Source organism: Octopus sinensis, linkage group LG11 (assembly GCF_006345805.1).
Source record: "Octopus sinensis linkage group LG11, ASM634580v1, whole genome shotgun sequence".
Classification (NCBI taxonomy): Eukaryota; Metazoa; Mollusca; class Cephalopoda; order Octopoda; family Octopodidae; genus Octopus; species Octopus sinensis.
Window position 1 is genome coordinate 71,249,148 of NC_043007.1, and position 25,493 is coordinate 71,274,640.

Consider the following 25,493-nt stretch of genomic DNA (forward strand, 5'->3'; position numbering starts at 1 on the left):
ATCATCATCATCATCATCATCATCATCATTTAAAGTCGGTTTTCATGCAGGCGTGTGTTGGATGTTTCAACAAGAGCTGGCAAAACAGAGCACTACATCAGGCCCCAATTGCTTGTTTTTTGGGATGGGGTTTTATGGCTAGATGCATTTTCTAATGCCATGCAGTGGGACTGAACCCAGAACCATGTGGTTGGTAAGCAAGCTACTTACCACACAGCCACTTTACATATATTTGTAGTTGTTTTACTCTAATTCAGCCCTGAATCAATACAACTGCAAACAAATACATTTCAACAATACATGTCAAACCTACAATTTTAGGGAAATATGTTCTATTTATTAGAACAGATGTTTTTTTTCTAGCGAAATTATCCAGAAATTTGTTTTAGAATATAATGGTATAATTGGTTCAAAACTATCAAAAAGTCTTTGATGAAATGTTTTTCCTTATTTTATTTTTTATTTTTGTGAATCTCAAATTCCATTGTTCTATGTGTTCTTCCTTTTATAATGTTGCTATGCTTAACTTGAGGATGTTTGGCTGCTATTTCTAGCAAGTGAAGAAACCATATAGAGGCTACTTTGTTGGCTCCCATGTATTTTTCTATGGCTAGTAAGATGGTTTTCACAAATTTGAACATTACAAATGTGTAAGTTACTTGTAATGCTGGAGACCTGGAGGCCTTACATATTGCTAATTACTTGACCATGAATCAACAACAGATTCTGTTTGTAATTGTGTTAAAAGAAAATGAAAGTAGAATTTTGTGCTTTATCAAAGAATATAACATACCGGCAACACTTAGGATTGAACTCATGACTACTCTGGCAGCTTAACCCCACACCTACAGAGCTATGTTTATAAGACCTTTTCTGTTTTCATACAATGCGCTACATATGTGTACACACACACACACACACACACACACACACACATACACACACACACACACAATATGTTCTTGCTTTAGACAGCTTAAAGTAGTAAAAATATCACAAAAACTGTTACTCAGAATTTCATGTTCCTGTTCATTGGACAGTTGTGTTTAAGAATGGGGCCAGAATTAAGGTTATATCATCATTGTTTAGCCTCCACTTTCCATGCTAGCATGGGTTGGACGGTTCAACTGGGGTCTGGGAAGCCAGAAGGCTGCACCAGTCCCAGTCTGATTTGGCAATGTTTCTACGGCTGGATGCCCTTCCTAATGCCAATTTACATTGACAAATACACATTTGAATTTGGTTTCATTTCATTGGTTGTTTCAATGATGGTTTTTTTAAAAAGAAATGGTAATATAAACGATAAAATTAAAAATTAAAAGGCTTAAAATCGAATTGTGTTAAATCGAAGCAAGCCTTAAATCAAAAATAAATATAGCCTTAATTCTTGTCCCATTCTCAGTCACAACGCCCGGTGAATGGTAACGTGAAACTCTGAGTAGCAGTTTTTTGTGATGCTTTTGCAGCTTTAATAATAAAGCATATTACTCTACCTCCAGTATTCGAGTATTAGTTTTTCCCACTTTGTTTTTTCCCATTTATGTGCTTACTCTGATGCACGTAAAAAGCACCCACTACACTCACGGAGTGGTTGGCGTTAGGAAGGGCATCCAGCTGTAGAAACGTTGCCAGATAAGACCAGAGCCTGGTGCAGCCTTCTGGCTTCCCAGATCCCCGGTCGAACCGTCCAACCCATGCTAGCATGAAGAACAGACGTTAAACGATGATGATGATGATGATGATGATGATGATGACATTATTATTATGGCTGTCCCCTCGTTATTGAGTATGGCCATTGCATGAAGCTTAACTGTTACTGGTGCTGTGATCGAATGTGACTTTTTAGCTCAGCTAAAGATCTACAATGTCTTGTACAGAATTGGCAACTGAAACCTTTACCGGTAATAGCCGGCTGTAGTTGTAACTAGGCTTCATGTGCCTTTGCATGTCATTTAAGTCCTCCTGCCGAATTACACTCTCTTCCACATGCCCGACAGATATGACATACATACATATATATGTATATATGTATATACTTCATTGGTATTAGAAGACTTGTTACTCTTGTGGGAAAGGTGTCTGGGAACCCAGTTGAATTAAAAACAAGACCTGTAGAAGGGCAGGTGAGCTCCTTGTGGCCATCCTGTTGGGGAGATGCAATGGCAACCCCCCACCCCCATATCTTTGCCAAAAAAAGCACTATGAGAGAGTCAGAACAAAATAATGCTATGGCTTCATCCGATAGGAAAACTTGCGCTTAACCAGGAAAATTTTTGTTGTAGTGTCATCAGTGCTCTGCAAAGCATATGATACATGATAGTGATGACAATTAGAAGACTGATGCATTGGATAATCTTACTATTCTAGAATTATGTAGAATTTTAATATAGAGCAAATTAACCTACAAAGGGCACCCCTAAGTAAAGAACTGATTCATGTATATTTGTCTGCTTATCTATTATTCTTTACTTTCATTAATCTCTCTCTCTCTCACTTTCTACTTTTCTATCTCTGTTTGTCCCTCTCTCTTTTCTTCTTATTTTTTCTCTTTCTATCTCTCTTTGCCTGTTTCTCTTATCTTTTCTCGGTTGCTTTAGTAATCAATAAATCTGATGTAGAAGATCAAAATCAAACATGCTACTGTAGCTTATCATCATCATCATCATCATCAACATCATCATCATCATCATCATCATCATCATCATCATCATCATTGTTTAACATCTGCTTTCCAAGCTGACAGGGATAGGACAGGTTGACTGGGAACCGGCAAGCTGCAGGATTGCATTGAGCTCCAATGTCATCTTTGACATGGTTTGACATTGGAACTCGTCACAGTCCTACACCTTAATTAAGTTCCAATAATATCTTATACTCATGTAAGATTGAAGATTAACACTGCAAACAGGTATTTTATCTCCTTGCATAGTCATTAGTTATTTTGTGTGAATTAGAGATGGAAAAGGAATGTCTTAAGTTAAGTCCACAAACTAGTTTTAATTACTGAAGTTAATTTACTACAATGCTTATGACATTGAGAAAGAAAAAAAAATCAATCTTATCCCACTACCTCTACCTTACCTTTATAAACTTGTGGCTTTATGCTTCAGTAAAAGATTAATTTAAAAATGATGTTCATTTTATCAAAGATTTTTGGATAGTTTTGAATCAAATTTACCATTATAATTTAAAACAGGTGTTCTCAACTACTTTTTATCTGTAGATCCTTTTGATTACTATTTTATTCTGGTGGAACCCCAACCCATAGCCATTCAATGTTTAAAAACTAGCTTTATAGTACATTATTTACATTCAACGGATATTTGTCCTCATCTTCTTTGTTGTTAACACAAACAAGATGAGGACAAATATCCGTCAAATGTAAATAATGTAAATAACGTAAATAATAGGAGTCGCTGTGTGGTAAGTAGCTTGCTTATGAACCACATGGTTCTGGGTTAAGTCCCACTGCATGGCACCTTGAGCAAGTGTCTTCTACTATGGCCTTTGGCCGACCAAAGCCTTGTGAGTGGATTTGGTAGATGGAAACCGAAAGAAGCTCGTCATATATATGTATGTGTGTGTGTATATGTTTGTGGGTGTGTGTATATATATATTTGTGTGTTTGTCCCCCCAACATCGCTTGACAACTGATGCTGGTGAGTTTACATCCCCACAACTTAGTGGTTCAGCAAAAGAGACTGATAGAATAAGTACTAGGCTTACAAAGAATAAGTCCTGGGGTCGATTTGCTCGACTAAAGGTGGTGCTCCAGCATGGCCACAGTCATATGACTGAAACAAGTAAAAGAGTAGAAAGAGAGTAAAGAGTAATTCCTCATCTCTTAGCTATAGAACTAGCTTCATAGTAATTGCTCTCAAAATTCCTATTTTGTTTTTCTCACATTAACCTCTGTAGGTTGAACTAGGTAAAATGGTAAAGAAAGAAATTCAAATGCTTCTTGCAATACATAGCAATACGTACTTCTAAAGCAAAATTTTTACAGGGGTCCTTAAAATACTATTGTGGATCCCCAGTTTACTCTTTTATTGCATGAACCCTCCAAAATATTATATGGTCCCCCAAGGGCCATATGGCCCATGGTTGAAAACCACTGGTCTAAAATATCTCTGGATAATTTTGCAAGAAAAAAAACTGTCTGTCATAATAATTACCTGCTTCCATTCTTACAATTATAGTTTGACTTGTATTGTCCTCTTTTTACCACACCGTTTGAGATGCTATTTTATTAATACATCTATTTAATCACATTCATTATTGTTATAAATAATGTTTGAAAGATCGTTATACCTTCAGCTAATTGAGAACATGTAATTAAGAACCAGATTATGATTCTGAGCTTTTTTTAGACTCTCTTCATGGGAGCCTATATTTGCCACCTGATCTTGCACTCAGCTCTAAAACCTTATAAATAACACTGTGTAATGTTCAGAAAGTGATGATGATTCGGTATATATCAATGAAATTAATCACTCTCTAATTTATGTGGCTGTGGAGATTGTTTTTGATCAACATCTGATAAATATATATTATGATAGGGTGAGGGTTTAAGGAGACAGCAAAACAGAATAGTCTCATTCCTGATCACATGCTCTGATTAACTCGGGTTTTAACATGCATAAAATGTCTGTTATTGTTTCACCTTGATAGGGATTATACATTTCTGTGTTAAACATCTCATTTAAATCTGTGTCACTGTAATTAATAGCAAATAATGAAGATTATCAACAATTGTTTTCACCTTGACAGGTTTTTTTTTTCTTTGCATCTATTTAATTAATTATTCTTCTAATAGCTCTAAAACAGCCAACATACTAACGATGTTTGATGTTTTGTGACTATCAACTTTACTAATTTGCAGAGATGAAGGCAAAGAAAATGTGACATTCATTTGTTTTTCATGATATTAGTGATATAAGCTATAAATTAAATGTTAACAGCTGACACAAGCCATCAGGTCCTTAATGGTTTAACAAATCCCTATTGCTGCCCCTTTTAATTTTTAAACAAATTAGGCTTCAGGGTTACCTCCCTTACTTTTACTGACAAAAATTATCATTACTACTAATGGGTTTTCTTTCCATTGTGAGTGTAATTTTAAGTGACTGAACAATTTTTTTCTCATTACATTCTGTTAATGTTTACTTAAATATATGTTATTCATGCAATGTGTATCATCATCATCGTTTAATGTCCGTTTTCCGCGCTAGCACGGGTTGGACGGTTCGACCGGGGTCTGGGGAGCCAGGGGCTGCCCCAGGCTCCAGTCTGGTCTGGCAGTGTTTCTACAGCTGGATGCCCTTCCTAACGCCAACCACTCCGCGAGTGTAGTGGGTGCTTTTTACGTGCCACCTGCACAGGTGCCAGAGGGGTCTGGCATCGGCCACGATCAGTTGGTGCTTTTTTTTTTTTTTTTCTTTTGTGCTACCGGCACAGAAGCCAGTCAAGGCGGTGTATCCTCAGGAAAATTTCCCATGTCATAACAACTTCTTTGACACATGAAACACATAAACTATCCCTCTATATAGATGTTTCCATTTAAAGTATTTTCTGTGAAAAGTTTTTACAATGTAAAAAAAAAAAAAAAAAGCCATGAATACAATCATCGTCATCATCATTGGATGGTTTGACAAGAGTTGGAAAGGACATCAGCCTCATCAGGTTCCATGGTCTGTTTTGGCATGGTTTCTATGGCTGGATGCTCTTCCTAATGTCAACCACTTTACAATGTGTACTGGGTACTTTTTTATGTGACATCAGCATGAGTGCTTTTTATGTGGTACCAGCATCAATGCTTTTTTTATGTGGCACTAGCGCCAGAGAATTTTACATGGCACCAGTGCCAGTGTTTTTTTTTTTTTTCATGGAACTATCACCAATGCTTTTTACACTGTTTCAGCTAATTTTACTCTTGGCAACATAGCACTCCAGTTCAAAGAAGAATGAATAAATATTGAATACACCCTCCGAAAAATACCTTCCTATTATTCATCACTATATTTCTGAATTAATGCAATTAAGATTTTAGCCTGTTGACCTTACCTTTTATTTTCTAGTTCTTGCAATATCTTTATGAGTCTATTTTCTGATTATCTTTCTGTACAATTGTGGTATAGTAGTTAAAAATTTTGAAACTTTCATTAGAAATATAGTTTCTTGCTTTAAATTTAGTCTTTTGCAAATGTATAGGAAGGAATAGGATACCAGTAAACAGTTGAAGTGTTGATTAAATGGTGGCTACTTTTGTTTTGGCTATCTTCTTATTGGCTATTTCTCATCAAGTATTTGGGGCAGGAGTTGATTTATAGTTAGTTTGTTCCTTCTCGAGACATGCCTGGCTCATCAGGGCCAGTTTCCCGGTTTCTTGGTATATAGGTTCCCCACCTGGACGGGATGCCGGTCTGTTGCAGGTGAGCTGCAAGATGCAGGAGGAAAGAGTGAGAGAAAGTTGTGGCAAAAAAGTCTGCAGAAGTTTGCCATTACCTTCTGCTGGAGCCTCGTAGAGCTTAGGTGTTTTGCTCATAAACACACAGATTGCCCAGTCTGAGATTCGGACCCGTGATCCCTCGACCTTGAGTCTGCTGCTCTAACCACTAGGACATGAGCCTCCACTGATTTATAGTTAGTCGAGTAAAATACTTGCATGGAAAATTATGTGTTTTCCCTAAAATTTTAGCAAAATATTGCTGGATTTTGAACACATAAACAAAAAGTAGAAAAAAAGACACCCTCCTCTTAAACCTCACAACCATTGTAGGGATGTGAGGAATCTTTTATTCATATCTGCTGTAAAGAATTTATTGTATTTTTGATTAATTCTCACATATTCATTTCGTAATTCCCATTTCTCATTTCTATCTAATTGTGACAAATATTTACAATATTCAATGGAAATACAATCAACAATTAATTAGCTTTTTTTAAAAAATAAAACAACATAATTTTTGTTTCATTAAAACATTTAAATACAAAGAAACAGGAAGAGAGATAAGAAAAGAAAGGAAAAAAGGGGGAAAGGGGGAAAGCAGTGGAAGATGGAAGGGGTGGGGGATTTGCACATGCCCCAAAACAAATGGTGCCTTCAGGCATCCCCTACGGTAATGACCATGATAGTGTTGCCACAGAGAATGGTCAGTGACACTCACTGCAGTAGCCACCCCACCTTGTGTTGTTGGGAATTAGTAATAACCTAGTCACTATAAGTAAAGAGAAATACATGAAGTACCAGAGTACATAGTAGGCGGTCAGAGATAATCATGTCTTTACTAGTTTTACTAAGTATACTGTATACAGGGGTGGGTATTATAACAATCTAACATTTCTAAGGATTATAACAGTGGCAACGAGGATTTAAACATCTCACGAGGAATTAATGAACTTGACAAGGATTTAACCCTTTCGTTACTGTATTTATTTTGAGATGTTCTGTGTTCCTCTCAATTATTTTAAATCTAACAAAGAATTTAGTTAGATAACTCAGTTATCATTAAGCTAGTGTTAGGAACATTAATTATGACTAAGCTTTGGTAGAAGATTTTAATTCAAAACTTATGAAAACAAGACATTTGTACTGCAGAGCCAGAGCCGGTTTCAACCAGGTTGGTAAGGAAAGGGTTAAACAACTCATGAGGAATTAATAAACTCTACAAGGACTTTAACAAACTCACAAAAGTTTTTGTTGTGTGAATTTTATGGCAAAAAAAAAAATTGTAAAACATCATGGAAAATTTGTTGGTTGGTTTGCTCAAGTTGCCAAATCAGCAACAACAACTGAAAGAACACCAACAACAGTTAGTATTACAACAACAAATGTTGCAATTAATGAAGTTGTCAGGAAATTCAGAAAAAGTCTTCTAGCCAGACTATGTTGCGAACTCCATAAGAGAGTTCAAATACGAACCTAATGAAGGAGTTACCTTTGAAGCATACTACAGAAGATGTGAGTAATTCTTCAAGAAATAATGTGAAGACTGGGACAACGAGATGAAAACATGCTTAATCTTGAGAAAACTGATGGCAACAGAACATAAACAATACAGTAATTATGTATTCCCAAGAAAACCTTTAAGCATAAACTTTAAGGACACAGTATATATTGTATAAAATTATCAGTGGAAAAAAGCTCATTGTGCAACACATGTTAGAAGTATCTGAACATAAAGAAAAACAACGACAAGGTCTACATCACATATGCTGGTACAGTAAACAGGGAATGCGAGAAGTTTAAGCTGAATGAATTAATGCCAGATATGTTCAAATGCCTGACTTTTACTTAGGGACTTACAGCTGAAAAGGATTCAGAATTTTGAAATAGAATTCTCATAAAGCTGGAACAAAACCAGGATGTAACCCTACAGCAAGTGTCAGAAGAATGTGAAGGATAGTCAAATTAAGACATGACACAGGGGAAATTGAATGTAAAGATTGTTTTCAAGTAAAGCAAGTGTGAAATAATCAGAATAGAGATAAAGTGTTTTCTACAAAAAAAAAAACACAACAAAAATCAGGAAATAAACCCATGTTTTGCATGTGGAGGTATACACCTGAGTAAAAATTGCCCATTTAAAAAAATGGAGTGCTTTTGTTGTGGAAATATAGGACATATAAAGACACACTGTAGAATGAAGATGATGAAATGTCAGAACAAAGGAAAAAGAATAAATAGTATGTCAGCAGAAAAAATTTGCAATATAACAATGAGAAAATTCATGAAGGTGAATATCAGAAATACAGGTGTTAAAATGCAGTTGGACACTGGTAGTGATATCACCATTATAAATGGAAAAACCTGGAAATATGTCAGTAAGCCGAAATTAATTAAATCAAAAAAAGTAACTCTTGGTGTTATAGGGGAAAAGATTATATTTTTTCAGTGAATTTGTGTGTAATGTAACATTTCAAGGTCAAACAAAAAAAGGCTAAAACGTTCACTTAATTTATTTGGCATAGAGCGGATAGAATGATTCAAAGGGTTTTGAATGGAAATATAGTTGGTTCAGTCGAAGTTTCGAATGTGGCTGAGGGACTGAAACAAAAAATTGCAGTAAAACAGAGTAGAACACCTGTGTATGTAAGCCAAAAAGAAATCAAAAATTGCCCACAATAAAAAAATAAACATTGTTCAAAAGTAGATGTTCTATGGTTGAAATTACACATCGATTTTGCTGATCAAACCTCACAACCATTGTAGGGATGTGAAGAATCTTTTATTCATATCTGCTGTAAAGAATTTATTGTATTTTTGATTAATTCTCACATATTCATTTCATAATTCCCATTTTTCATTTCTCTGTCTATCTAATTGTGACAAATATTTACAATATTCAATGGAAATACAATCAATTTAAAGCAAGAAACTATACTTCTAATGAAAGTTTCTAAATATTTAACTGCTATACCACAATTCTACTGAAAGATAACCAGAAAATAGACTCATAAAGATATTGCAAGAACTAGAAAAACAAAAGGTAAGGTCAACAGTGTAGTGGTAGTTGATAGATTTTTCAAAATTACCTGAAATCTGAAAGTGTAAAAAACCAACTTCCTCAACTGTGATAAATTTTTTACATGAATTTTTTGCAAGGTTTGGCATCCCAGATAAGATAATGTCTGACAATGGAATGCAATTTGTGTCTAGTGAATCTAAAAGGCTTTGTGAAACTTTCACAGTAGAACTTGTCACTATAGCACCATACCATCCCAGATCTAATAGATCAGCCAGAATGCTTTGTCGATACCTTCAAAAGAGCCCTAAGAAAATTATATGAGGAAGTCACGGATGAGGTAGCAAATTTGGTGAAAAAGTGTATATGTGGGCATACAGGAATGGAAAGCAGAGTTGGGAAGATGGTGTAATTACCAAATGCATAGGTAAAATGATGTATTGGGTAAAATGTAGAAAATGCATACAAAAGAGACACTGGGACCAATTGGAAAAGAGATTCATGGAAAGCAAACCAAAGGAGTTGGAGGAACCGATGGAATGGTTGCATGATACATTTCAAGCACCGACGCCACTGCAGGTGATTGAACCCAGGCATACAAATGAAAGGAAAAGAAAACATACCGAGTTCCTGAAAATAGATGCCAAGTGCAAAAAATATGAAATTGTACAAAAAAGAAAAGAGAGATGGGGTGAATAAAAAAAAATTATTGCTAAATAAAATGACACTTCCTTAGAAAAACTTAAGAAGGGAGAATTGGTAGGGAATTAGTAATAATGGTACACCCTTCCCATGAGACGAATGGAATAACCTAGTCACTATAACACCTTGTGGGGCTCATTTCTCCACTGGGCTGCCCTTATCCCTATTTTTCAGAGGAAATCAGTACTACAGGGTGCTTTTAACCTCTTCACCTGATCTAAATGTTCTTCACATGAGTCCCTGAAGAATCTATTAGAGACTGTGTATACTGCTATCATGATTTAACCATCCAACATTAACCATTTGCACATGCATGCTTATGCGCATACACACACATTCACACGCACAGGCCACTGTTTTTTCTTTGGTTGGTTTATTGATTGTTCTGGTGTCAGTTCTGACATCTAAGAAACTACTAAAAGTAAGAAGTTCAATTTTTGAATGATTTTAAAGTTAAATGAGGAAAAAAATGTTTTCTTTTTTTTTTATTTCTAAGAATTTTGTTTTGGCTAATTAGTATGCAGATCATGTTTACATAATGGGTGTTTATACGTTGGACAACTCGTAGATTAAAGTAAACGTGAAATTAGTTACACAAAAAATGAAATGTAACAAAAATAAATTCATATATATATGGTCACATACAACTCATGCTTATCTTGATACCAGAGGTTATAAGAGGAGTAAAAATACATATAAAGCATACTCTTTTTGTTTTTATTTATAAGCTTTTGTATTGCTGTATGGCCAGATACCTTCTCTAATTTCATAATATAGAAGGTGAGTACACATTCAGTGTAGTCCCACATGTATTACTAGTATTTTAATTGCCAACTGTGGTGGTGCCATGCAAAAAGCACCCATGTTGGTGCCATGTAAAAAGCACCCGTACTGGTGTCACATAAAAAGCACCCATGCTGGTGCCATGTAAAAAGCACCCGTGCTGGTGCCATATAAAAAACACCCGTACTGGGGCCATATAAAAAACACCCGTACTGGTGTTGCATAAAAAGCACCCATGCTGGTGCCATGTAAAAAGCACCTGTACTGGTGTTGCATAAAAAGCAACCATGCTGGTGCCATGTAAAAAACACCCGTACTGGTGCCATGTGAAAAGCACCCATGCTGGTGCCATGTAAAAAGCACCCAGTACACTCTGTAAAGTGATTAGCAATAGGAACTGGAGCCTGGTGCTGCCCTCGCCAGCTTGCCTACTTCTGTCAAACTGTCCATCCCATGCTAGCATCATGATGACAATGATGATGATGATGATGATGTTTGCATTCAAATAATTTTTGTTGTTTCTTTGTTAAAGCAAAAAACATATGAGAGAAATACGGCTGCTATTTCTAGCAGGCTGAGCAACCATGTAGACACTCGCTCAGTGTTTTAGACTCCATGTTTGTGTCACTCTTGCGTTCATAACATATCTAGACTAATAACATGCAGAAACTAAATGCTTTGCTTGCCATTTTTGGCCATGTGAAAATTATTGTTTGTTGAAACCAAAACGAGAAACATGCTGGAGGCATGCTTTTATTGATCTTTAACTGGATTGTGTGTGTGTGGTGTGTGTGTGTGTGTGTGTGTGTGTGTGTGTGTGTATGTGTGTCTGTGTCTGTGATTCTACTTTGAATGTAATAAATTCAGCTGCAAAGTTTTCTTTTTGAAATGTATCTTTTTCTACTATTATCTAACCCTTTAGTTACCATATTTCTGTTGAAATACACTACCATTGGTTCAATTCATTTTGAAAATAATGCAGAATTTAGCAAAGCACTTTGTCGTTATGAGACAAGTGTCTGATATATAAAATTAAAATGAAATTTTGTGGTAAGTAGCTTGCTTACCAACCACATGGTCCCTGGTTCAATCCCACTGTGTGGCACCTTGGGCAAGTGTCTTCTACTATAGCCTCGGGCCGACCAGAGCCTTGTGAGTGGATTGGTAGACAGAAACTGAAAGAAGCCCGTTGTATATGTATATATGTGTGTGTGTGTGTGTGTGTGGTGTGTGTGTGTGTGTGTGTGTGTGTATGTGTGTCTGTGTCTGTGATTCTACTTTGAATGTAATAAATTCAGCTGCAAAGTTTTCTTTTTGAAATGTATCTTTTTCTACTATTATCTAACCCTTTAGTTACCATATTTCTGTTGAAATACACTACCATTGGTTCAATTCATTTTGAAAATAATGCAGAATTTAGCAAAGCACTTTGTCGTTATGAGACAAGTGTCTGATATATAAAATTAAAATGAAATTTTGTGGTAAGTAGCTTGCTTACCAACCACATGGTCCCTGGTTCAATCCCACTGTGTGGCACCTTGGGCAAGTGTCTTCTACTATAGCCTCGGGCCGACCAGAGCCTTGTGAGTGGATTTGGTAGACAGAAACTGAAAGAAGCCCGTTGTATATGTATATATGTGTGTGTGTGTGTGTGTGCGTGTGTGTGTGTGTGTGTGTGTGTATATGTTTGTGTGTATGTTTGTCCCCCTAGCATTGCTTGACAACCGATGCTGGTGTTTTTACGTCTCTGTAACTTAGTGGTTCGGCAAAAGAGAACTATAGAATAAGTACTAGGCTTACAAAGAATAAGTCCTGGGGTCGATTTGCTCGACTATAAAGCTGGTGCTCCAGCATGGCTGCAGTCAAATGACTGAAACAAGTAAAAGAGTAAAAGAGTAAAGAGTATCTGAGAACCAGAAGGCAGTCTCAGGAAGGTTGATAACAAAAGAGTTAAGAGCCAATATACAAAAAAACATAAGCGATTTTTTTTTGCTCCACCCCACCCCTTCCCATGCTCCCTGACAGCCACATGTATATATTACAGTGTACTGCTAATATTATTTGTACCTGTTTTGTATTTGCTGCCTCATTTATCTAAAATTACAATGAGTTCCCAACCTGGTGGAGCAAAACTACTCATGAAGATAGTGTCTTCAAGCTGTATTGTTTAGCTAGAGAGAATCCTCCCTTCTCAAATTAATTTAACTCTACAGATAATTATATCTCTAATGAAATCCACTGTATTCCATTTACTTTGGAAACAAACAAAAATTTGGAGTGATTTAGTAAAATAATTTACATTTATAATTATTAAGGTAATGTTAGGAATATAAGTAATGACATGTCCTTACATAGATATTATAATGGAATTTAAATATGAACCCTTTAACCCTTTCGTTACCAACCCGGCTGAAACTGGCTCTCGCTTTGAGTACAAATGTCTTGTTTTCATAAGTTTGGAATTAAAATCTTCCACCAATCATCATCATAATCATCATCATCATCATTGTTTAACGTCCACTTTCCATGCTAGCATGGGTTGGACGATTTTGACTGAGGGCTGGTGAACCAGATGGCTGCACCAGGCTCCAATCTTGATTTGGCAGAGTTTCTACAGCTGGATGCCCTTCCTAACGCCACCGGCACAGAGGCCAGTCAGGCAGTACTGGTAACGACCTCGCTCGAACCTCAGTCACAATTTATGTTCTTAACACTAACTGAATGATAACTAAGTTATTTTACTAAATTCTTTGTTATACTTAAAGTAATTGAAAGAAACACAGAGCATCTCAAAATAAATACAGTAACGAAGGGGTTGAAACAAGACGATTTGTATCATAGATGCTATCACAAGTGAGTTGGTTTTGTTATTATGGTGCTCTTCTTCTTACCTTACTTACAGCTCTGTCTAAAGGATCTGTCTAACAATTAAGACTCTCTCAATGGACACAGAGCTTTGCCTGTGCTGACAGGCTGTCAATGAGCAGATTACTGGCTACCTTGTCACCATAACATAATGCACCAACATTTAAGCTCAGCATTTGTTTTAAAAGGCTGTTTTTTAAAGTCTAATAGAATATTCCGTACATTCTATTTCGCCACCCACAGTCTGCATACAGGGATACAAACAGCTAAGAGATTCTCTTTGTTTGCATGTGGTTGTAATTCCAATGTGTGTCATCTTGGACATGTCTTGTTTGTTATAGCTTTAGCTTGACAGATGGAAACTGTGAACAAGTCCATTGTATATTTTATGAGTGTGTGTATCTACAATGACTTGATTAATAAATCTGTGCATCAAACAAAACTACTTTGTGGTGTTCAGTTATCTAAATTACATCTCAGAGGGGGACATAACCAATATCAGACAAAATACAGAGTTGATAAAATAGTCTAAAGACTCTGTGGCCACCTCCTACCAACAAGTACACAGTCCAGAAAATAAAACTAACAAAACAATATACATACATTTACATGATCCAGATTCTTTCTCTTCTCTTTATACTTTATTCCTCTCTCACTGACAATATAACGTTTTTACTGAAATAATTTAAAGCTTCTCTGTATTCTATAACTGTCATTTTGATAGTGTTTTTTTTTTGTGTGACTAAACAGTCCAGTCTTTGATTGATATATTTTTCTGGTGCCAAATAAAGATGGATCAATTCTTAAAATGTGTGGCTTCAGACTTTACATTTCTCTTACCTGGCTTCATATTACAACCATATATATATATATAATATATATATATATATATATATATATATATTCTACCAAATATATACGTTTTTATTATTTTTTTGCAATTTACTTAATCTTCGGTATATTATTGTTATTTTAATCTTAATATTTCTATTATATTCAATTTTCTAGATGGTGTAATTTAATTGTTCATTTTGAATTGATAAAAGGTGTTTTTTTCTAATTTTTATATATATATATTGTATTTTGAGAAATTTGATTTAGTATTTCTAAATTGAATTTTTCCCTGTAAGTTAGGAATAATATTCCCTCAAATAATTATTGTATATATATATATTCTTTTTTTGTCACTTTCGAATGTGGGTTCAGTTTGTTGTTTGTGGCTTGGGGGATCTTAGGTGTGATTGTTATTGCCTTTGACTATTTAACACACACACTAATACACACATGTTAACACTAGCACATACACACTAACACTAACACAGACTAACACACACACACCCACACATACACACATGCTAAGGTAAGAACATTGTATGTACCTTGTAGTCATTGTCTCCCACAGATTTGTCAGCCCTTTTTACAGACGCGATAATTATGATGGTTTCCTTGTTTTGTATTTACAGGAAGAAAGCCACTCACCCACCCTTGAACAAACCCCTGACAGCGACATTACATTTGAAAGGCTCCACACTGAAGTATCCGACTCACAGAATATGGCATCTGCTCATAGAAGAAGAGCTGCGACCAACTCTGCTGATGCTTCTGGTATGTATGGCGATGGTGCTGTTTCTAACTGCATCCAACAAGACCAAATGAATGCAGTTAACCGCAGCATGGATCCCAGATCTGCTTCTCCTGCTCTTCCTCCTCCCCCGCCCCTCCCACCTGGCTTTCCGTATGATAACACACCCGAAGAGGAGTTCCCTCTTCCGCCGCCAGACATGGCAGATGACGGTGGCGGAGGTGACACGACGGGAGGCCCACCTCCGCCGCCGCCACCGCCCCTGCCTCCTCCTTCGCCGCCGCCGCCCCTCCCGCCACCTCTACCCTCACTGACGCCCGACACCTACTCGGCCAGTGTGGACACCGCAAACTCCGGCCGAGAAAGTCGTGATAGTGACTGTACAAGTGCTAATAGCGTGCAGTTCACTCCTCCGCCACCTCTTTCTTCGACGCCACCTCCTCCTCCTCCACCTCCTCTGCCCAGCAATGATGCAAGCACGATGCCATACTGGAATGATCCTGCTGAGCAGTCACCCTCCCCAGCTTCTTGTGTAACTAGTACCATTACTCCTAATACTGTTGATGCTGCCACTAATCCAACTCCCTCTCCCCCTACTTTTTCTACCAAATCTACTAGCCCTACTACCAAGCATGTTACTACTACCACTCAAACAACTTGCGCAGATAAGTCAATCCAGGCCACTCTTCCTGATCCATGCTATTCTGCTGAAATATATATGCAATCTGCATTTTGTCCTGTTGCAGCTTTGTCAATGGAGAGTCCACCAACACTACCACCTCCACCACCTCCACTAATGGTTAATGGTATTGCACCTTCACCTCCTTTACCCCCACCACCTCCACAACAGCCAACAGATGCACAGGATCAGCAAAGGACAGCAGTTAGTGTCACAAATGGCAGCAGTAACCAGACATTAAATTCCGAAGATCCCGACAGTCTGTTGCAGCAAATATCATCAAGCAACAGTATTGGCCAAAACCAAAAAATCTCTCTCAATATTGATCAAACCAAACGGAATTCTTCTTTACTTCCGGCGAATGGGACTGCTGATACCAACAGACACATAGGCAATGATCTTCAGGAAAACAAGTTAATTCTGCCAAGGGAAAACTTAAAAGATTCAAACCGTCGCTCGTACCTCACTGGAGATTTGTCCCCTGAAATGATTGAGAGTTTTACAAGCACAGGGTCCACAGACCAGGACCAGGTCTACTACGACATTGTGGAGTATGCTGAGAAACATTTCAATGACCACATCAAGGAATCTACAGGGACTGTTATGAAATCATTAAAGAAAAGAAAATCCATGCAGGTAAGTTCTATTTTGTTATTCACTATAATATGTAATATATAATATGTAAGAATATTTGATAAGAAATTCACAAAGTTCTAGTTGAATCATTAAAATGAATATAAAATTAGATCAGACCTCCATTATATTTCAGTTTATATTCTTTCCTAGTTTCTTAAATGATTTACAAGAATCAACATTAACCCTTTTGTTACCATATTTCCACTGAAATACTCTGCCTTTGTTTCAATTCATTTTGAAAACAAGGAAGAATTTTGCAACTCTTTTACTTGTTTCAGTCATTTGTCTGTGGTCATGATGGAGCACCACCTTTAGTTGAGCAAATCGACCCCAGGACTTATTCTTTGTAAGCTTAGTACTTATTCTATCATTTTCTTTTGCCAAACCACTAAGTACGGGGACATAAACACAGACACACAAACACATATACATATATACAATGGGCTTCTTTCAGTTTCTGTCTACCAAATCCACTCATAAGGCTTTGGTTGGCCCAAGGCTATAGTAGAAGACACTTGCCCAAGGTGCCACACAGTGGGATTGAACCAGGGACCATGTGGTTCGTAAGCAAGCTACTTACCACACAGCCACTCCTACGCCTATTAGTGATATTTACAGCACCTAGGTTTCCCAAGCGCTCACCCATCTAAGTACTAACTAGGCTCAACGTTGCTTAACTTCAATGATTGAACGAGAACTGGTGCTTTCAATGTGATATGGCCATAAGCCATATAACTTTATCATTATTAAGCTGGTGTTAGGAACATAATTAGTTTGGTGTTTTGATTTAGATCACTTCAAAATGAGAAGTTTGCATCATATAACCAAGAGCCGTCTCAGGCAGGCTGGTCTCGAAAAGGTTAAGGAACCATCTTAGTCATGTGCAAGTTTTATTTTTCTATCAACATGTTTAAACAGGTTATTCACTAGACATCAGCAAAACATCCTTGAAAACATTTTCCGTTGGGTTATTGGAGGATGCTGTGCAATGAACCAGTTTTATTGCATGGCAGCCACACATTAATAACATGACCATAACTTGGCTCAAGAGTTAAGTTCTTCTTTAGGAAACACTCGTCACTGGCTTTTGGGCATTTATTTGATCCTCTTAGAAGCCCAAATATGAGACATGTATGACCCTGCTCACATGTCTGAGATGGACCAGCTGATAAAGCTTTTAGATCACACCCAAGAAAAGGTCAACACAATAATTACTAACCATTCTTGGACCTTCTCAGTCTCTTCTAGCATTATTACAATAATTCCTGTTCCTTTGAACCAACAAACTATTTTCCAGCTTCTGCTATCCTTACTTTATCTCATCTCTAAAATTATATGCCGATCACTTTGCCCAATTCATTCTCCTAAAACTGCAACCACATGGAACTACTTCTCATTCTACATTTTCCAAACAAGTTGTAATCATCCAAGTTGGATATCATTTCAATTAAGTTGATCAATCTGAGATGGTCTATGCTTTCTTTGGATACTGACCTTCTATGTAGTAAAAGAATGTACCTCACACATTCTTTGAATATGTCATTAGAATATTAACTGTAAACTTACGTAAATAGAGTTTATCAAAATTAAAACTTATTACAAAATTAACCCCTTTATGACTGATTATTTTGCCATAAAATTTTTTTTATTCCATGATTCTTTTGCATTGTTTTGTGAAAAAACTATATGAGAAAGATTCAAAACAGATTATAACTGTTCTTTTATTAATTGGTGTAAAAAAGAAAATTATTTTGAATCTGTAAAATAAATACATTTGATAAAAGTTTCTACTCTGTTTGTCTGTCTATCTGTCTCTCTCTCTCTCTCTCTTTCTCTCTCTCTCTCTCTCTCTCTCTCTCTCTCTCTCTCTTCTTTAATTACTGTAGTAGGATGATGCTCTTGCCAAATAAATGATGTGGAAAAGAGTTTGTTATAATTTTAGGAGTGGGCCCTCTCTTTCCCTAATTAGATCTACTTGAATGGTATCCAGGTATCTGACTGAATGAGGCATTTAACAAGCACTCCCAACCATCCTGTGGGGGGCATGTTGGACAAATATGTGAACAGTACTTTTAAAGATGATTGACAGCTGTAGCAGAATTAATTGCTTCTGTTAGCAAGTGGAGTGACTAAATAGATGTGGCAATTGGTCTGATGAAAGAACATGTAACTAAAAAGATAGAATTTAGAAATGTAGTTAGTTGTATTTTAAAATATGAGAAAAGCAGAGATCAACCAAATATTGTGTTTCTTGTGTTTAAAAGAACGGGGAACAATTTATCAAAATCCCCAAACCCTGCTCAGCACAAACTTATATATTTAATATTAAGACAATTTATTTACTGAATGCTTTGAACATACATACATACATACATACATACATACATACATACATACATACATACATACATACATACATACATACATACATACATACATACATACATACATACATACATACATACATACATGCATGCATATATATATATATATATATACACACATATCCGTTATATACATGTACATGCACATATATTTATATGTATATATCTACATATATTTATATGTATATATCTACGTATATATACATATATAATATATATATATTGATAGAGAGAGAGAGGGAGAGAGAGATATGTATGTATGTATGTGTATATATATATTTATATATTCATTCTGACAAATACCTTTATATTGAATACACATGCACGCACATACACACATTCACACAAATACCTTCATATTGAACATATATTATATATATGTATTCAGACAAATACCTTTCTATTGAACATTTATATTCAGATAAATACCTTTTATCTACTGAATACTGGAACATTTTCTATTCTCATGCTGAACTGTATCATTATTCGTTTCTCATCTCGCTTTTTCTTTGTGTTGTTTCTTGAACACTTGTAAATATGCACATTATATTATTTTTCATGTAGAGATGAGCTAAACAAAGGCTCTATCTCATGGCTCATCTGCTTAATTTAGTCTTTTTCACTTCTGTTTGTCAATGTTGCTACATAAAAAAAAAAAAAGAAACCCAAAAAAGCATGAAGAGGAAAGGGGTTTCAAAGTCAAATTGTTGAGAGATGTCTATGTTAAACAGTAAATCTAGCTTTAAAGGGTTTTCTGCAATAATCAATATTAATACATAAGCAATTTCTATGTTTTATTAATAGAATATTTTTGCGAATATTATGTTTGTATTGATGTTTGTTTTGTTGTTATTGTTATTTTTATTGTTTAACCTCAGATCAACTCTCACAAAGCAGAACTATGATCAAAACACCTTTCTACTGTAAGCCATTCTGTCATCTTCTCCTTGGTCTATATAATCTAATTTGCCCATCCTATTTTACACTGCTTAGGTATGATTTAAGGGAGATTTGATTGGCATTTCTAGCAAAATCAAGTACATCTTATAGCTCTTCCATTATGTTTGTTATGTGTAACGGTTATGTAACAAAACATTTATTATTCAAAATTACAACTGAATAAGTGATTAAATTTTCAGTGATTTAAATTGAATTTTGTGTTTTGTTAGGCTTGTTTACAAATTTTATATCAACAGACACATTGTTGATAATATATGTGTGCACATTTGAATATGTGTGTGTGTGTGTGTATTTACAAACACAGAGAGAGAGGGGAGAGACAGAAAGAGAGAGAGAGAGAGAGAGAGAGAGAGAGAGAGAGAGAGAGAGAGAGAGAGAGTTAGTGGTTCACTGGATTTGTGATAGTTGGAGTGACAAGGAAATATCTAATGTGATACTGAACAAACATTTTGAGGGCTCATAAAGCTCTACTATTCCAGTTTCCTCGTGATCATATGCCTGGAAATTATATAGCCATGCTTGAAGATTTTGCTGATAGATAAGACAACAATATTTCTTTTACTGAACTCCTCTAATGTGAGATCCCACTGTTGAGTGACTTAAGAGTTGAGACGATCAGTGAATCTGGCTTTGTGAAAGCCATACTGCTGGTCACTGAAAAGTGAGAAATTGAAGACATTGCATGATTTCATTGGTAATGGTTGTTTCTATTACCTTAAAGATGTTAGGAGTGACTGATAGAGGGTGATAGCTGGTTGGGTGAGAGGGGCTATCTTTCTTTCAATTGGTACATACTGAAACAAGTTTCTATGTGTTTGAATACATTCCTGTAGAAAGTGAGAGAATAAAGGATTTGTTGATCATAGAGACAAGCTCTAGTGTGCAATATATATATATATATATATATGTGGAAGTGCATGGCTTAGTGGTTAGGGTGTCAGCATCATGATCGTAAGATTGTGGTTTCGATTTCTGGACCGGGTGACGCGTTGTGTTCTTGAGCAGAACACTTCATTTCATATTGCTCCAGTCCACTCAGCTGGCAAAAATGAGTAACGCTGCAATGGACTGGCATCCCGTCCAGCTGGGGAACACATATGCCACTGAAACCGGGAAACTGGGCCCATGAGCCTGGCTAGGCTTTAAAAGGGTGCATTTATTTTATATAATATATATATATATATACACCGGGTATTGTCAGCCAGAGCCAGCTGAGCCCCTATCCAGAGTTATGGAAAGGAGACATCCTTTAAAGAAATCTGGAGTGGAGCCCTGTAGGCATTTTAGTGTTCAACTTGACACTCTTCCAGCAGCTCCTGCAACCAAGCTAGTGCCAAAACTTAATGCTCTGCATTTCTTTGGACTACATCAGCAAGGTCGAGAGAGGAATCCTGATGATTGGGCTACCCATGATTTTCGTACATCTAGCCTTGACCTGCGCAAAACACCTGACTGGATTATTTTATGCACAACACCAATGTCTCTTGAGACAAAAGGATGCCAAAAACAACTACAATATATATATATATATATATATATATATATATATATACATACATATATAAGACCCCATCTTTTTTGTACATATATTATTCTGTTCTTCATCTTTGTTCATTTATATCCCAGCAGCATTTGCTGTTGAAGCTATTAAATATTAAATGATATTATTAAGGTGTCAAAATGTCGAAATTGTGATGATTTTTGGTTGATAATGGATGAGGGATCATCATGTTTATGTCATTTGTGTGCGTTATTTTTTTCTGTATGTTCCCCTGTTGTCTTTCTGTGTAACATTTTACTATTGCGTGTGTGTATACAGAGGGAGAGAGAGAGAGATGAAAGTTCCTTGGGCCGTAAGCAATTCTAGAATACCTGTAAGATGTGGTGAATGATGGAATTTGTATGTGTTACTGCAATTTTATCATAGACAGGGTCTATGCTGTTGATGTATTCATGTAACTTTTGGCTATTCCCAGCTTTGAATTTTGGGATGTTTCAGCAGCCAGGATGTTGGTGTTTGGTTGTAACTAGTGAGTGATATCTCTGGGATGTGGGATGGGCTATTAATATTACTTTCAACATTAATCTAATTTTGTCAGAATTTTTGCATCAGATGAATGTGCTATTACTCCCATCAAGTCTTTATATTACCTGGTTCTTATTGTAAATTAATGTTGAGGCAAGAGGAAAGTGTTGTACTTGTGCAGAAAACTAGATGATGGAAGACAGAAATTATATTACTACCTCACACAGAACACACAGATAATATAAACACAAGCCACAAACAAAAAAGTATTCCCCAAATGCTGAAACAAAACAGCCAACATTAAAAATTGGAACTGAGTGGTAATGCCACCATTAACAAAGTAATGCGCATGCAAGCACACACACACACACACATACACACACTTTATTCAGATTAGACTGTCAAGACCTAGGAATTTTGATGAATCTAAGAACTTTACCAAACACATAAAAAATTCATTAGAAAAATATGAAGAATTTTAATGTGTGTGTAAAAAATAGAAATTGTGTATAGAGATCTGCTATAAATATTTTTATTAACCATTTTCCGAACATTTTTCTCACAAGAATATTTTCTGTCATTATATTTTAATTTTCAAAATAATCCGGAATTATGTGAAATTTTGTTAAATAACAAAGTTTAAACTTAATAAAAGTGAAATGTTTATTAATTATTGAAATCTAATATTTTCTTTTATGCAATACTGTGATTTCAGTTTCAGATTTAAATTTAACTTTGAACATTTAAATTGAGGTGATTTGAAGCTGGTCAGTATTGAAATGGTTAAAACTTTTGGCCATGTGTCTTCTACTATAGCCTTGTGAGTGGATTTGGTAGACAGAAACTGAAAGAAGCCCATTATATAGGTGTGTGTGTGTTTGTCCCCTGCCACCACTTGACAACTGGTGTTGGCCTGTTTATGTCCCTATAACTTAGCAGTTTGGCAAAAGAGATTAGTAGAATAAGTTACCAAGCTTAAAAAATAAGTGCTGGGGTTGATTTGTTTGACTAAAGAATTTCTTCTATGTGGAGCCCCTGCATGGTCAAAATCTAATGACTGAAACAAGAAAAAGAATAAAAGAATAAGTAAAAGAATAAAAGAACAAGTAAAAGAATAAAAGAATTATAGTGATATGTAACTGGCTGGTACTGAATGTGACTGTGTTAGGGTTGAAATTTTCTCTACAAGCTGTGTTCTCCTTTTGTTACTTCTACCACAACAACTGGTTTGCCTCTTTAATCCTTTCCTCTACATCCATTCTTATTTCTTTATTGTCCTCAAAGGGCTAAACATAGAAGGGACAAACAAGGATAGACAAAGGGATTAAGTCGATTACATCGACCCCAGTGCTTAACTGGTACTTAATTTATCGACCCCGAAAGGATGAAAGGCATTTCAACTCAGAACGTAACAGCAGACGAAATACTTATTTCTTTACTACCCACAAGGGGCTAAACACAGAGGAGACAAACAAGGACAGACAGATGGATTAAGTTGATTATATCGACCCAAGTGTGTTACTGGTACTTCATCTATTGACCCCGAAAGGATGAAAGGCTAAGTCGACCTTGGCGTAATTTGAACTCAGAACGTAACGGCAGATGAAATAGCGCTAAGCATTTCACCTGGCGTGCTAACATTTCTACCAGCTCGCCTCTACATCCATTCTGCCACATCAAACACTCCCTACTTCTCATATCTAATTCCTTTAAGCCCATCACTTCTCAATCTAAGGCACTGCAATCATTCCGTAATCTCTATCTAAGGCCACTGTAATAATTCGAGAGCAGAATGGGTATATATTACACTTCTCCACTTTCTTTGCACCAACACTTACTCAGAACTATATTTCTTTTGAAATACACTGCTTGTCTTTCAATTAATTTTGAAAATAATGAAGGATTCATTAAAATAATTTTGCCATTATTAAGCTAGCATTTGGAGCATAAATTAGCATGAAATTTTGATGAAAGGTTTTAATTAAGCTCACTTTAAAACAGTAAATTTATATCATTGAACCAGACTGGTTTTGGGCAGATTGATATCAAAAGGGCTAAACTACGACTTTATACTAAACTCACTTAAAATTGCTTTATAATCTAGTAATAGATACATGGGGCCTGAAAAATTGAAGTGGGTGGTCATGACTGGAACACTTTTGAACATACCTCTATGTGAGAGAGAGAGAGAGAGAGAGAAAAAGAAAAAGAGAAAATGTTTTTTTCTAAAAAAACCTGGAACACTTTTGAACATACCTCTATGTGAGAGAGAGAGAGAGAGAGAGAGAAAAAGAAAAAGAGAAAATGTTTTTTTCTAAAAAAACCTGGAACACTTTTGAACATACCTCTATGTGAGAGAGAGAGAGAGAGAGAGAAAAAGAAAAAGAGAAAATGTTTTTTTCTAAAAAAACCTGGAACACTTTTGAACATACCTCTATGTGAGAGTGAGAGAGAGAGAGAGAGAAAGAGAAAATGTTTTTTTCTAAAGTGGACCCAAAGAAGAGATCAGATGGTAAACTGATGGTGCTAAGCAACAACAACCGCTATTGTTTCTGGTTTGTTTTTTACTCAAGATGCTTACTAAAACTGCCTAATCCTTTTTTCTTGGAGAAGGAATCTGATCTAAAATCCCACTTTATTCATATTTTCTTCCACTAATCTTCAAAGACTTAATCTGAACATTAATTGTATTAACCATAGCCAATTATATTTTTATCCTCTGAAGTGAAGTCACATGGCCTAGTGGTTAGGTTGTTGTACTCACAATTGCTACTCATGGGTTCAATTCTCAGAGCAGGTGACATATTGTGTTCTTGAGCAAAACACACTGCTCTAGTGTTGTGTGGGAATTGTCATGTCAAAGAATATACCCAATGTTTCCTCCATTTGTTGTGGAAAGGTGACTAAAAGAAATCATGGTAGGATTCGCACACTGACCTCATAAAAACCCTCACCGACAATAACCACCCAAATAAACCCATGGGTTGGTAGGTCGTCACTTGAGTTGTGTAAAGGTGTCATTATGCAGCAACATGCTGTTGCAGTGCATATCACCATACTACTACTACTACTACTACTACCACCACCACCACCACTACTACTACTACCACCACCACCATCACCACTACTACTACCACCACCACCACCACCACTACTCTTGAGGTCTGAAGCTCTTCATCATCACTTTGCTGGCTTCTAGCTTCTTCCCAAGCATTCACTTGTGTACACATCTGACCGGTGTCAGCTTCATTAATTTCATAACAACACATGACTGAACAATCTTATATTCAAGCATTGGTCAAGACAGACTTAACTTTGAAGAGTAATTAAAAACCCTGAAGTTCTCATCAGTTAATGTGGTTTAAAGCAATGGAAATATATTTAGAAGAAAATATTTTTAATGAAAATAGCA

General features: G+C 36.1%; 1 protein-coding gene and 1 pseudogene across 4 annotated transcripts in view; one reads left to right on the forward strand and one right to left on the reverse strand.

Annotated features, from left to right (window-relative positions):
* Window positions 1–25,493, forward strand: part of LOC115217708 (unconventional myosin-X) — a 560,656-nt gene that overhangs the window by 428,944 nt on the left and 106,219 nt on the right. For 2 of the 4 annotated variants that reach the window (XM_036507677.1, XM_029787467.2), the window contains one exon: window positions 15,269–16,711. In XM_036507677.1, the coding sequence (XP_036363570.1) occupies window positions 15,269–16,711 (1,443 nt within the window). The remainder of the gene's footprint in view (window positions 1–15,268; window positions 16,712–25,493) is intronic. The other 2 variants (XM_036507679.1, XM_036507678.1) reach the window with 2 other exon arrangements.
* Window positions 17,321–17,439, reverse strand: LOC115217734 (annotated as a pseudogene).